The sequence below is a fragment of the Balaenoptera musculus genome, chromosome 20, assembly GCF_009873245.2.
Source record: "Balaenoptera musculus isolate JJ_BM4_2016_0621 chromosome 20, mBalMus1.pri.v3, whole genome shotgun sequence".
NCBI classification, from domain to species: domain Eukaryota; kingdom Metazoa; phylum Chordata; class Mammalia; order Artiodactyla; family Balaenopteridae; genus Balaenoptera; species Balaenoptera musculus.
The window spans coordinates 54,237,850-54,251,947 of NC_045804.1; the positions used below are offsets into that span (position 1 = coordinate 54,237,850).

The window sequence follows — 14,098 nt, forward strand, 5'->3', positions numbered from 1 at the left end:
GCGGGCCCGCAGCCCCGGTGCAGGACTTCTGCCGGCCTTTGGGGTCCCGAACCGGCGACCCGGGCAGTTCTGCCGCTCAGCATCTGGTGCGGCTCCGCGTCAGGCGCGGGCGGGGGCGTGCCGGAGGGCGTGCCGGGGGCGTGGCCAAGGCGGGCGCTGGCCACGCCCCTCGGTCGTGCGAGAGGCCGAGCTTGCTGCATTGCAGCCGCCGCGGCGCCGCTCGGCTCCTCACTCCCAACAATGGCGGCTCCGAGCCCGAGCGGCGGCGGCGGCTCCGGGGGGCGGCAGCGGCAGCGGCACCCCGGGCCCCGTGGGGTCCCCGGCGCCCGGCCACCCGGCCGTCAGCAGCATGCAGGGTAAGGAAGGCGGCGGCGCCGAGACCCCGGCCCCCCGGCGCGGCCGTCGGCGTCGTCGCGGCCTGTCCCCGCGGCCGCGGACGCCCCCGGACCCGGCTGAGGAAGCCACGAGCCGCCCGCGCCGGTCCGCCTCCCTCCCTCCCCGCTTCCCGCCCCGGGGCCGGCCGCCCCGGGCTCGGCCTGGCTCCGGGCGGCGGGCCGCGCAGGCCCGGGCCGCGGCCTCCGCCCGCGCTCGGCCCGGCGGGCTCCCGGCCGCCCGCGGGGGCCCACCTGGCCCGGGCCCGCCCCGCGGCCACCCCCGCCGCGGCCGCCGCTTACCTGGCGCGCCCCGCCCGCCTTTCCGGGAACGCGCGGCCGGGCTGCGGCGGCGGGAGGCGGCCGGGGCCTGGCCCGCGGGTCCCGGCCGCCCAGGGCGGCGGCGGCGTCCCGGCCCCGCGCCCCTCGGCCCCTCGGCCCCTCGGCCCCTCGGTCCCGCGCCCTGGCGCCCCGGCGCCCCGGCGCCCCGGCCCGGCTCCCCGCCGCCGCCGCCGCCGCAGTGGGGCCCGCTCAGGGCCATCTTGGTTCCCTGCGGGCGCCGCCGGGCCCGGCCACCGCCTGACCTCTGGGCTCCGCGGTCCTCCTGGACCCTCGGTTTCCAAACTTCTGCGGGTTTCTGCGCGCTGGGCGGGTGGGGCGGGGGTGTTCAGGCCCGTGCCACCTGTAAGGTGATGAGACAGCCCTTGGCCTGGGAGAGGCCGGGGGTTTCTGTGTTAGCCTGGCATGCAGACCAAATAAATAAATAAATAAATGAAACAGAGGGAGCTCGGTTGAAATGCAGAGATCCGGGAAATCGAAAGGCAGGGGTCAGAGTGGTTCTCTGCGGGGACTGGACATCTGAAGCAGCCCTCCTAATTAATGGCTTTCCCCGGTGGGAATGCTTCTTAGCTCTGTGTGGCTCTTGACAGGGGCTGTTGTGAAAATACCAGGCCCCAGCCCATGAGGGACCGTTTCCTTGAGTTTACTGGGGAATTTTGAGTAGTAATGTTATTTCTGAAAACAGGAAATCTCAGAAATCTCTTGACAACTTTCGCAGACTTGCTTGCGTTAAATTATTAGCAGCATCAGTTGGGGTACCCTTCGTGGTCCGTGTGACCATGGTTACTCTTTGATTAAAATCTTCCTAAAGGGCTCCGAGGTCTATCTTAACCGTCTGTCTAGTTAGGTTTGACGTTTGTTGAGTATTTCGGGTTTATGAGAGGGTGATTCATGAAGCAGAGGCGGGATTTTATTCATTTTTATATCCCTGTTCCCCTCCCCATGGGATATACGTAAGGAACAGTGATAGATATATAGACAGGATGATGTCAGAGCTCAGAGGACACTTTCTGTGCAGGCCCTCAGATAATTAATTCAAACTAAATTAGTTATTGGCTGCCACTGTGTTGTACAATATACAGATGAAGTACAGGATGGGTTTCCTGATCTTCCAGCTCTACAGTCTCAGTGGTGGTGGTGGTGGTGGTGGTGAAATGAAACAGCAAAATGACAATTAAGATTATATTGCATATCCCAAACGGGTGACTTACAAAGCTTATAAAAATGCAAGGTTTTTTTTTGGGTGGGGGCGGGAGGGGATGAGTAGGGAGGCTGATAGTTCGAAAAAGCTGTAGAAATTAATTTTCGTTCAGAAATGTTTATTGAGCATCTGCCTGGTGCCAGGCATAGTGCTCTAGTGCTGGGTATATAGAAAAGTGTGAGTCAGACGGTCTCATTCCTGATGGAGCGTACCCTCCTGATAGGATTGGGGAGGGAAGACAACATGCAGATAAGTAAGAAAGATTGCTAATTGAGAAAAGTGTTATGAAGGTAACAAGCTGGGTTAGAAGTTAATGGGGGAGGGGGCAGTCTGCTTTGGTAGGATGGTCACAGAAGACCCGTCTGGAAACAGGACTCTGTTACGATAAAGAAGAGGGTTCTAGGCGGAGGGAACAGTGTGTGTGAAGATTCCAAAGTGGGAAAGAGCTTGGAGTGTTCTAGGAACTCAGAGAAAGTCATCGTGTTTAGGAATTATTCTGATGCGCTCCATTCTCCTCTCACACCCCTGAGTTTTGATACCCAGTAAACTGAATCTTCTGCTAAGCAGAACCTAGTTTAAAAGGGAGAGGGAGGACATAAGACTTCTCTTTGAATTATTGATCAATTTTCTTTTATCAGTACTGTGTCTAGCCTTGATTGACTCAGGAACCTGTCGTATCTTCTTGAACCTCTCTTGATTACTCAGAATGAAGAGAAGCACTTGAAACTCTCAAGACGTTCTCTCGCACAACCCAGGTTACAAAGCGTGAGCTTGAGCAGCTGTGTAGGATCTTTTTTGTCTTGTGATGTTAGAGCCCAACCTCCCTTACTTCACCTATCAGATCTTTGGCTTAAGATCATACTTCAGGTCCTTAGAAGATGTTTGGTAAATGCCACTCCCAAGCATGGTCACCTGCCACCCCCAGAGCACTGTCTCTCTGGGAGTTTTTAATGGCCAAGCTCTTTCCAATAGCAGGGTTTAGCTGTGGGACGCGTGGAATACATGTCATATAACAGACATTGGTGTTCGTTCTGTGTGAGAAGCACCGTGCTGGGCACTGGGTCACCCTGCACATTTTTTCATGGCTTGAGGTTTGTGGCCCAAGAGTGGTCTCAGTTGAGAATTTTTTTTTTTTAATATAATAATGCTTGAGTTAAGCCAGAGCTCTGGTGTCCTGGATTTGAATCCCCTCATCGGGACTTAAGAATTTTGTGACCTTGGGCAAGATACTTAACCTCTCCAAGCCTCAGTTTCTCAGTTGGGAAGCAGGAATAATGCTTACCTTACAGGAACTTTGAGAATGAATATAAAGTGTGGGCCTGACACACAGTAAGGATGTGATTGATACATGTTAGCCGTCATCATTGTTAATAGCAACAGTACTCTTATTTGTAATGGTCTAATTGTCTCTTTCATTATTAGCAGATGAGTCCCTAACCCCTCATGATCCATCACACAGTTTCTTTAGCTTCATTATTACTGGGTCCTACCCTTTTCTCTACCCTGTTTATTTCCATTTTTCATTATTGAGCATTTCTGGTCAGAGTATTCTTGATGAGTCTTTATTCTCCCTGGATTCAGGTAACTGCTCTGCTGTGTACAAGCTCTGTGACCTTGGGGAAATTACCTACATTTTCTGAACTCATCTGAGTTTCTTATCTGTTAAAATAGGGATAATACCTTACAGGGCTGTTGTGAGAATCACATTATTAGATTAATGCACATGAAAGGGCTTTGAAAATTATGAAATATCTATACGTATATAAGGATTGCTATTAGACATGGCTATTTAAATGCTTTAGTTACTAAACCCTTAAAATATAGTAGATTTTTTAAAATCTCATGAACACAAGAAGTTAAATTTATTATAGGAGACTTAAAGCAGGGGAAGATAAAACTTTTCCTTAAACTTTACTTGGATAGCTGAGAAATGTCAGTTTTTAAAAAATGTGTAGAATAGTTAGAATCTATAATTGAGTCTGAAAAACATGGAGTCATTTGTAAAATACTTGTTACAGGAACTGGTTATAAAGTATATGTTGTAAGTGCCTCAGATTCTCTTAATGTGCTCATGTAGGTAGTTTTTCTTTTTTTCTTTTTGAGTCTCAGATATAGATGTATAACAGAAAAGTTATGGACTAGTCCAGTCCTTACCCATTTACCCTCAGCTGAACATTTTATAAATATCAATTTAAGTAAAAAGATGATAGCTTGATTTTACTTTTTAAAAATGTGCAAAATAATGTACAGCATAGCGACTATAGTTAATAATACTGTATTGCATATTTGAAAGTTGCTAAGAGAGTAGAGCTTAAAAGTTCTCATCACAAGAAGAAAAATTATTTAACTATGTGTGGTGACAGATGTTAACTAGACTTACTGTGTGGCGATCATTTCGCAACATGTACAAATAGCGAATCAAGTTGTACACCTGAAACTATTATAATGTTTATCAATTATACCTCAGTAAAAATATTTACAAAATAAAAGAAAACACACAGAACTTTCAAGTGTAATGAAACATATCTGTTAAGAAAAAGTGAAGGTTTAAAATCAGTATACTTTTTTCTCCCAATAATATTTGAATAAAAACATTAGTATGAAATGCGCTATTTGTGATTATATTTGACTGTCTTTCTATTTTTACCATTTAGTTTGTGGTTTTCAAGAACCATAGGAGGGTGCCTTTATCCCAATTTAAAGAACTGAATTGTGCAGACAGTGGACAAGGTACCAAACCCTAGAACTGCTTGCCTTTCCCACTGTGTTGCACACTATTTCTTTCACCATTTATTTGACATAGCCTGATAAATAAAATCCAGGTCAGGAAATTGGCCCCTCCTCAGAGCACATATTGCATTTCTGTATGTTCCTTAAAAAGGAGAGCAACCCTAGTATTAAAAAAGTAGAAAAACATAACGCTTTCAGGATACTTATTTTCTCACATTTTCCTTTAATGTCCCTTATTAGAGTGTGAGTGTGTGTTGAAACTTGTTTAAGATGGGATATTAGTGAACCCTGTATTTTGAGTCATGTCTCTATTTTTGCAAATTTCTCTTTTTCCATTCCATTTCTATTACCTAATTTGAGAAGCTGGGTTGATTTGGGCCCATAGAGTTTTTCTTATTTTTAGGGGTCTGGAGGTCAAAATCAACTCCATCACATATAATTCAGGTCAGTCTGCATCTCTAGGAGATAGAGACAGCCCACATGATACAACCTGAGGAAGTTTAATTCAGATTTAAAATTAAGAAGGGAAACTAATAGTTAACACAGCTCTTTTTTCACTGTCTTTACCTAATTTGATGCTCATAAGTGCTCTTTAAGGGTAGATGGGCATGGTCCCCTTTCATATATTAGGGAACTGACATTTAAAGTAAGGAATTTGCCCTAGTTGAAGTGGGTTTTAATCCACCTGGTGACAGGCAGCCTTTGCTCTTTCGACTCCTCTGCCCAGGTTCACATGGCTTCTCCGAGCTCTATTTAAGTCACTTCAGCCATTCAGGTCTGAGAGAAGAATCTTTGCCAGAAGTGATGCAGATTCCGGAACAGAAGGAAGAGATTATTTTAGGTTTCAGTCGGGGTGGAAGCTGTACGCATCCAGCCATGTTTGGGTTGAGTTTGGAGCCTCAGGGCTTCCTGATGCTTCTTTGTGTTGCAGAGTTCTGAACTTGCTGGGGCATTTACCCTGGCACTTTGAATTTGGGGGCATTTTGATTGCAAATCTGCAGGCAAGCAGAAAACTTTAATTAGATGTTGAAAGGTAATAGAACTCTTTCAACACTATGCATAGTGTGGAAAAGGCACCCACTTAGCATAGGAGTTAATAGCATACGTTGCCATCCTGGTTAAATTTGTCATCTGGGCAACTTACTGTCCTGCTAATGGGCATGGGTTAGCTTCTGGCCCTTTTCCCCAACTCCAGAAAGTCTCCATGTGTCTCTTCACACTCTTGGCAAGGTTGAGAATTAACGTGACCCTGTAGAAAGGATTCAAGGGCGAGGAGAGAGGAGATGGGCCTGACTTAGCAGCCACGCAGTGAGAGGGAGCACTGGGGCCAGTAGTTAGCGCAGCTCAAGAGGGACCTTTACAAAGAAGCTGGCAGTCCCATCGTGCACGGCTTGATTCTTGAAGGACAGCATGTCATTCCCCACCAGGGGGAAGGATGGTGGAAGTGGACACCACAGCAGCTCTTTCAAGCTGTATTATAGCTCATCTTACCAACAGTCACCCAAAGTTTTCAAAAGGGGGAAGCTAGAAGAGGGTTGCCAGATAGATCTCTGTTATACATCTGACATACATATATGTGTGTCTATCTGTGCCTGACTTTGCTGAAAAATAAGCGACATTAAATGGCTCTCCTGATGTGTTTGCCAGTGTCCCTGAGATCTGGGTTAGGTTCCTGCCAGGAGACAGTACCCACTCCGGAGTTAAGTCCTCAGGACAGCAGGCTGGGTGTAGGAAGGGCTGTAACGGAGAGGCAGAGTGTGGAATCCTTTGCTTTTACCTCTCTTGGTGACTGGGAATGAAAGGAGAGGGACTGGTTTTGTGTGGGTTAAGCTGGTCTGATAGGGAAGGTGCCATAATCGTTGCTCACCTGAGGGAGAGACCAGGAATAATAATGACTCTGATAACATTAACCTGCGCTATCCCAGGCTCTGTGTTGCATTTATTACCTTATTTAATCCTCACAAAACACTTTTGGGTATTATTATTCTGTTTTACAGACGAGAAAATTGAGGCTCATAGAGGTTAGATACTTGCCCACAGTCACATGGTTCATGAGTTGCTCTCCCGGGTGTACTAGGCTTCCTTGAACGGGCTCGATGGTAACACAGTGCTTAGTTACAAACCGAAGAGTGAATGAGGTGGTCATCAGCCACAGGAAGGAAAGAAACTGGCATATGAGGGCTGACAAGATCCTGAATTTTTAAAAATGTGGAAAAGCTTAGTATTCATAAAATCATGAGTGGTTCCGGATGACGCAAATAACCTGGAATTACTAAATGAAGGTGGGTCCCTTTTAAGTTTGAGAAAGGTGAAGTCAGGAAAGCTCAAGGAAGTAACACAGCAGGAAATCTTGTGGAACTCACTCTAAGTACAATGAAGATACAAAGTTTGGATAAGCTTAGATAAATGCTGAGATGCTAGAGTCAGAATGGTGTAGGATGAGTCACTTTACAGTTGAAGGCACATGCCAGAATTTTGGGGCTGAAGTTGGAAGGCGGCAGGCTGCTGGCCTCTTCATGCTTGTGGCAGAAGGAAGGTTTGGGAGCTTGGTCTGTGGGCCGGACCCAGTAAGGCAGGCAGCTGCGATTTTCTTTGTGTCAGTGTGGCTTCATACTGGAGTTCATTATCCTTTTCAGCATTACCAGAATCCAGGGTGTCCAGGAAACTATAAGGCACTACTGAGGAGGTGGGAAGCTATTTACGCCCCTGTCCCGCCCTCCCCCCCCCCCCACACCCTCAGCCCAGGCGAAGGGCAGTGCGGATGGTTGCTGTGCCCCGTGGGGGCCACTAGACAATCAAAATTACACATGGGCACGCTGTTTCAAATTCTAAGATTACTTGATATTATTCTTAATTTTATATATAAATGAGGAAACGGGGGCTCAAGCAAGATGCCTCTTTTGAGTTTCACAGTTGGAACTAGAACCCTGGTCTGACATTCTTCATTTTGTTTTCTACTTTCTCAAATACTCTTTGCCTTTGGTTTTAATATACACTTATACACATCCTAAACAGCCTTTTAAACGGATACAGACAAGCTCACTTTATTTGGTAAATACAGTAAATTGCAAGTTTCCAGTTATGGCCAGTTAAGGACTCTCAAGATTGAGGTTGGACGGTGAGAATGAGGGGAAAATGTGGTGGGAGAGTCCTGGTGAGAAAAAGGAGGGGAAAAAACCCCACAGAGCTTTATTTCTTTGGTAGGCCTACTAGCACCCTGCCCTGTACATCTCAATATTTATTCTTGGGGGTCTGAGATTTAATGAAAAGAAACTGGGCTGGGGCCATGTACTTTCCCACGTCTGTACTGTAAGCACCAACTCTCTGACCTTTGCGGGTTTTTTTTTTTTTTTTGGCTGCGTTGGGTCCTCGTTGCTGCACGCGGGCTTCCTCTAGTTGCGGTGAGCGGGGGCTACTCTTCATTGCGGTGGCTTCTCTTGTTGCGGAGCATGGGCTCTAGGCACGCGGGCTTCAGTAGTTGCAGCACGTGGACTCAGTAGTTGTGGCTCGCGGGCTCTAGAGCGCAGGCTCAGTAGTTGTGGCACACAGGCTTAGTTGCTCCTCGGCATGTGCGATCTTCCCGGACCTGGGATCGAACCTGTGTCCCCTGCATTGGCAGGCGGATTCTTAACCACTGCGCCACCAGGGACGTCCCGGGTTCTTTTCCATATATATAATCTCTCTATATAGAGTCTCTCCCCCCCACCCCCCACCCCCCGCCGTGTGTGTGTGTGTGTGTGTGTGTGTGTGTGTGTGTGTGTGTGTGTGTGTGTGTGTGTGTGTCTGTATATATAGTCTTTTAGAGGTCTAGAAAGATTTAGGTAATGGCTTTTTATCTGATTTAATTGATAAGATTACATGGAGTTCCAAGAAAAAGGTGAGCCATCTGTTCCAGTTACTGTAGCCTGTGCTTGTCAGTTAGCAAGTCTTTTCTGAGTGAGAAATAATGCAGAGATAGATGTAGGTATGAGTCCTTAGAATCTGTTCATCTGGTCACTTCTTCCATAATTAGGTAGAAAGAGCAAGTCTGTAGTTATGCTTTGAGAATTTCACCCCTTCCCTTTTAGCTACATGTATGGATTCTGTACTGATGACAGAACTTCAAGTTTTGAGAATTTTTTAGCATTTAAAAGTGGGCTTAACTTCTGATGTGTTAGGGGAGTAATTGGTGATACTCTAACATTCCCAGTTACATATACCTTAAATTTTTTCCTATTCATTATACTTTTATCCTTTAACTTATTTTTATATAACTATACAGATCCAATTCATTCTTTTTCACATACCTTTCAGATTTATTTTTCTTGCTCCTTTCCCCATTCATCTTGCCATTTAGTTCACCTCTTTGCTCACCTTTTTTTTTGCTACCCAGTAGCAACTATTGACTGTATTTACAGCTAAAAAGAGAATAGTAACCATCGCCTTGAAGTTGTTTCAGTGTTTCACCAGCTTCCTCTCCGGTCTCCAGGTGAATTTTCCGTTCCCTCTTCCAGCGGAGGGGGTGGGAGATGGGCTTCTGAGCTGCGGCTTCTGAGCTGCAGCTAGGCTCCTCCGTGTTTCCTATTCCACTGCTGCTTCCACAGTGCCAGCTGCCAGCTCCCTTTCCTCCTGACTTGTGCCAGCTCATTTTGCCTGGTAGGAGGCTGGCTGGTGTTTAGTTGCTTAGGCTTATAAGATCCACAGGATCCATTTTTTGTTGTTTGTTTGTTTGTGTTTGCTTCTGAAGTCTGTTCCTGCTGCACATCTGGTGGGGAGCAAGGGGGCGGGCAGCATATGTATGGGGCCTCAGCAGTAGAGACAGGTGTCAGGGCACTGCCTCCAGTTTGCCCCCAGGACTTCTGTCCCTTGAAGTCTCCACTCCCACTTCCTCCCACTTTGCCATCAGGTAGTAAGTAGGCAGTGGGTTACTTATGTGCCCCAAAGGTACCTTCATGTCAGAGTAGCTACATTAGCCATTTTCCAGGTTTTGTGCATTATAGGTACTATATCTTAAAATCCTAGGAATTTCAATAGCTGGATGGGAAAGACTACTTAAACATATCCTTTTTAGTCCTGGCTTTTTTTCCTGCAAGTTTTGATTGAATTTATATAACTACAGCTTGAGTGATACTCATTCTAAATTTGCTTTCCCCATTTTGCTCCCCAAAGCAATAATAAACACAAGCATAGGTAGACCACTAAGAAAACCAGAAATTCACACAATAGACTATGATGGCAAATGAACATTTTGGGAAGGCTTTTGTTTTGAACAGCTTACTTTACTGGGTGCATTTTACAAAATTACACCTGTATAAATATATGCATAAGGTATAACCAGGCCCAATTGAACTTGGAAAATATGTTTATGTTTCTAAGGAGAATTCACAGGTTTTCTTCCTATAACTGCTATAGTCCTACCTACCGTTTCTAGGGGCTTGGTCTTTTTTCAGGCCTACTTCACAGGAATTTAAGCACCTCTTTAGTAGTTCACTGTCTTATCATTTGAGGTTCGCTCACTGGCAGAATGTTGCTATGTGTGTTTAGCTCTCACAATTTATCAACTACCAAAGTTTTTGAATCAGGGATAGTAATTAATCGAGTAATTCCAAGTCAGTAATTTGAGTTAATAAAATAGCTTGTGATATGTTCTGAACTTGTAGATTGAAGAAATTGATAAAACTGTCTTAAAAGTTGTTCTTAACTTCCAAGGGCTAATAGCTATTCTTTTTATTGAATAGATGTGAAAATTAACGGTAAAGACAACGTAACTCTTATAATTTAAACTTGATTTCAGTTTCATATAATAAAGTACAATTACGTCAGAAAGAGCTGAGTTTTTGAAGAAAGCCCGTATGTTATAGTTTTATCTGTGATAGTGGAGGTTATGTGATTTGAACTGTTCTTGAATGTAATATAAAAATGCTATGTCATGTTCTAATTTTGGTTTGTTTGATTTACAGTAAATGAACTGGAACTTATCTCTTTTACTTTAGGCTTTCAGATAAACTTCTGTGAAAAGGCACAAAGTAAGCTACAAATTTTATGATATTATGCTACCTAATTTTTTCATATCCATCTTGGTATTGGGAATGTGTCCACTATTGTTTCAACTAACCAACCATGGCAATTTTACTTTAAAAGAGCTTCCATTTTTCATTCATTTTCCAAATACAAAAAAAAAACAAAACAACTGTGTTATATTCTTGCTTTCACTTGCAATTGAAATAGGAGAAACATATATGTAGGTATTCAAATGTATGTAAATATAGAAAGATGTATATAGATATAGACAGATATACTAGATTTAGAACGATGTATACAGGTATAGAAAGACATCTATTCATATGTATATAGTTATATAGAAAGATGTACATAGATATTTGGACTTAGCCATAATTTAAATCACAGGTTGAGGAAAGTTCACTTTTAAGATTGGAGTGCAGAAAGTATACAGTATAACTGTATTCTGAGACCTCATGCTTTAAAATTGATTTATTTTAAAGCATACATTTAATGAATTTTAATTTTTTTCTTTAAAACAAAATTTTTTTCTTCCTCCTCCCCACCCCCCAATATAGACTAGGATTTTTGTTTGTTTTTTAATAAATTTATTTATTTTATTTATTTATTTTTGGCTGCATTGGGTCTTCGTTGCTGCGCGCGGTCTTTCTCTAGTTGTGGTGAGAGGGGGCTACTCTTTGTTGCCGTGCACGGGCTTCTCCTTGCAGTGGCTTTTCTTGTTGCGGAGCATGGGCGCTAGGTGCACGGACTTCGGTAGTTGTGGCTTGCAGGCTTCAGTAGTTGTGGTTCACGGGCTCTAGAGCGCAGGCTCAGTAGTTGCACGTGTGGGCTTAGTTGCTCTGCGGCATGTGGGATCTTCCCGGACCAGGGCTCAAACCTGTGTCCCCTGCATTGGCAGGTGGATTCTTAACCACTGCGCCACCAGGGAAGCCTTAGACTAGGGTTGTATATTAGGGCGCCAGTCTTCATATACTACAGAATAGGTGTTCTATAAGAAAGCATAATTTATAAAGTTAAAACAAATGCATTTTAAACTTAAATGTCATTTGTATAAAATGCAGTTTAAAAAAATCCCAACTCAAGAAAGCTGTTCTCCAGTTAACATAAATATATCCCAAAATATAATGTATTCATCTTCTGCTTGTTGACTCATACAGTGGGGAAGAATAATGACTGCTTTTTCTTTTTTTTTGCTGTGCCGCGAGGCTCGTGGGATCTCAGTTCCCTGACCAGGGATTGAATCTGGGCCACGGCAGTGAGAGCCTGGAATCCTAACCACTAGGCCACCAGGGAACTCCCACGACCGCCTTTTGATGTACATCATTGTCTTTTCCTCCCAGCTTTATGAGATGTAGTTGACATTGTGTAAGTTTAAGGTGTACGCATGATGATTTGCTGCCCTTACATATTGCGAAATGATTACCACAGTAGGGTTAGTTAACACCTCCATCACCTCACATAATTAGTATTTCTCTTTTGTAGTAAGAACCTTTAAGATCTACTCTTCTAGCAACTTTCAAGTATATAATTCTGTATTGTTAACTGTAGTCACCATGCTGTACCTTTTAGATCCTCTGATATGTATCATTCTTAAGTAGGTTAGTTCAAACGAAATAAAGTTTAACCTGGAGAAAACATTTCTGCTGTTTTAAAATTTTCTGATGGAATCAAAATGTTTAATTTCCATTGGTTGAACATTGTGACTTCCTTTGAAAAGTAGTTAACAAAAATTTATTTCTTGATTGGTTTATCCATGATATAAATATATAATGAGCAATAGAGTAAGGCAGCTAGTTCCTAGGATAAAAATTTTTAATTGGTGCATTATTGTCATCCTTCTCTTACCTTAAATTAAAAATAGTATATGATTTCCTGCTCTTAGTGAACCTACATATATGATACATATCTACATGTAATGTAGTTACAACTTCTATTTTATGCTGTATTTTAATTTTAACACACCTACTATGACAGTTTTTAGCTTTCTGTTTAAATATTTCTGTTAATATTTAATATACTTTTAAATTTTTATTTACATATTGACAAAATCTAATTTCAGAAAAATGCTGACATTTAAAAAATTTAAAACTGCATTTGCATTCTTTTTTTCTCTTAGTCCTATTGTGAACATAAAACAAGAGAAACATTGATTTTATTAAATTTAAAATTGTGTATACAGTGACTATAAATGGTGCTGTAGGTAGATGTAAAATGCCTTTAGACTTTCTAAATGGTACTGTCCCTCTCCCACTGTTACAGAAATGATAGGTTTGCAGTGCTGCTTGCTTTATTACACGTGGCAGAACCTAACTGTGTATTCCCACTTGATGCCCACTTTTGGTTGCCTTCACTACCTCTTTACACTGCTTTCTCATATCTCCCCTTTTATTTCTCCCTCTCTCTTTGGGAGGTCCTTCTCTTAATTTTCCAGCTTTTGAAATTCATACAGTTTTATACATTCATTCACAGAGCACATGTTGGACACATAGGTACCATCAAATGAGGGAGATTATTGGGGCAGAAGTGAATAGAATAGGTCTCTGCCCTTAGCGGGCTCTTAGTGCAGTGGGCTAGGGCTGTTCCTGCGTTGATTGCAAGCATGCGACTACTGATGCTGCAGATTGATTAGTAGCTGAACCCAGAGTGAGGTGGTGCAGGACCGCATATGCACTGGGCACCTTTGCTTCCACTGTTCTGTCATGAGAGAGAACTAACATGAGGGCTGCTGTGGGGTCTCATGATAGCTGCTTTCCTGACTGGAGACCACGACAGAGATCCAACAATGGCCTGTCCTGCTTTGGAGTCAAGCAGAGCTGTCTGTGCTGGCTCAGACCTCAGTGGAAGTCTTGAGGAAAGGGAGGGTTGGAGCTGGAATGATGGTACGGAGGGCCAGCTCTAAGGTGACAGCATTTATTTTTGAACTATTGGTTCCTATATTTTAGGGTAAGTTTTCAGTTGCTTACATGTATTAACACTTTTTCCCAAGACTGGTCCTATGATTTGCATGTCGTAAAAATTATAAGTGCAATTTGGTAATGTTTGCAGAAAATCAGTCTTCCAGTTTTCTCTGGAATATAGCCATTAACTGTATGTTAGAAGTAGTCACTCATTTCTTTAAAAATAAAGGGCTTGAAATCACCAAAGCAATGTTTTCTTACCTATTAGTGCATACTCTAGTGCCAGAATCTCCAGTTTTATTTTAAGGGTGTTGCAGAATTTTCAGAAAAACTACAGTTTAATTCATTAAAAATAATTACATAGCATACAGTAGTTGTAGGAGGGGATAGAGTACAAAGAACACAAAAGTACATATTGTTAAAAGTCCACTATGTTTGAGTCTGCTTCAAATGCTCAATTCTCCATCATAAACCAAAAAGACTTATTGTAAGATGATTCTGATGACTAATGGAAGCTCTGAAGGATTAATTTTCCCCCATTGTTTGACTTACACATAGTT

The 14,098-nt window shown here is 43.5% G+C and overlaps 1 protein-coding gene across 1 annotated transcript in view; it reads left to right on the top strand.

The window, feature by feature from the left end:
* The first annotated feature begins 240 nt into the window (after positions 1-240).
* The window catches only part of MAP2K4 (mitogen-activated protein kinase kinase 4), a 103,294-nt gene continuing 89,436 nt past the window's right edge, over positions 241-14,098 (top strand). Inside the window, 3 exon segments of the mRNA XM_036836023.1 lie at positions 241-276; positions 278-356; positions 10,614-10,646. Coding sequence (XP_036691918.1) covers positions 241-276; positions 278-356; positions 10,614-10,646 — 148 coding nt within the window.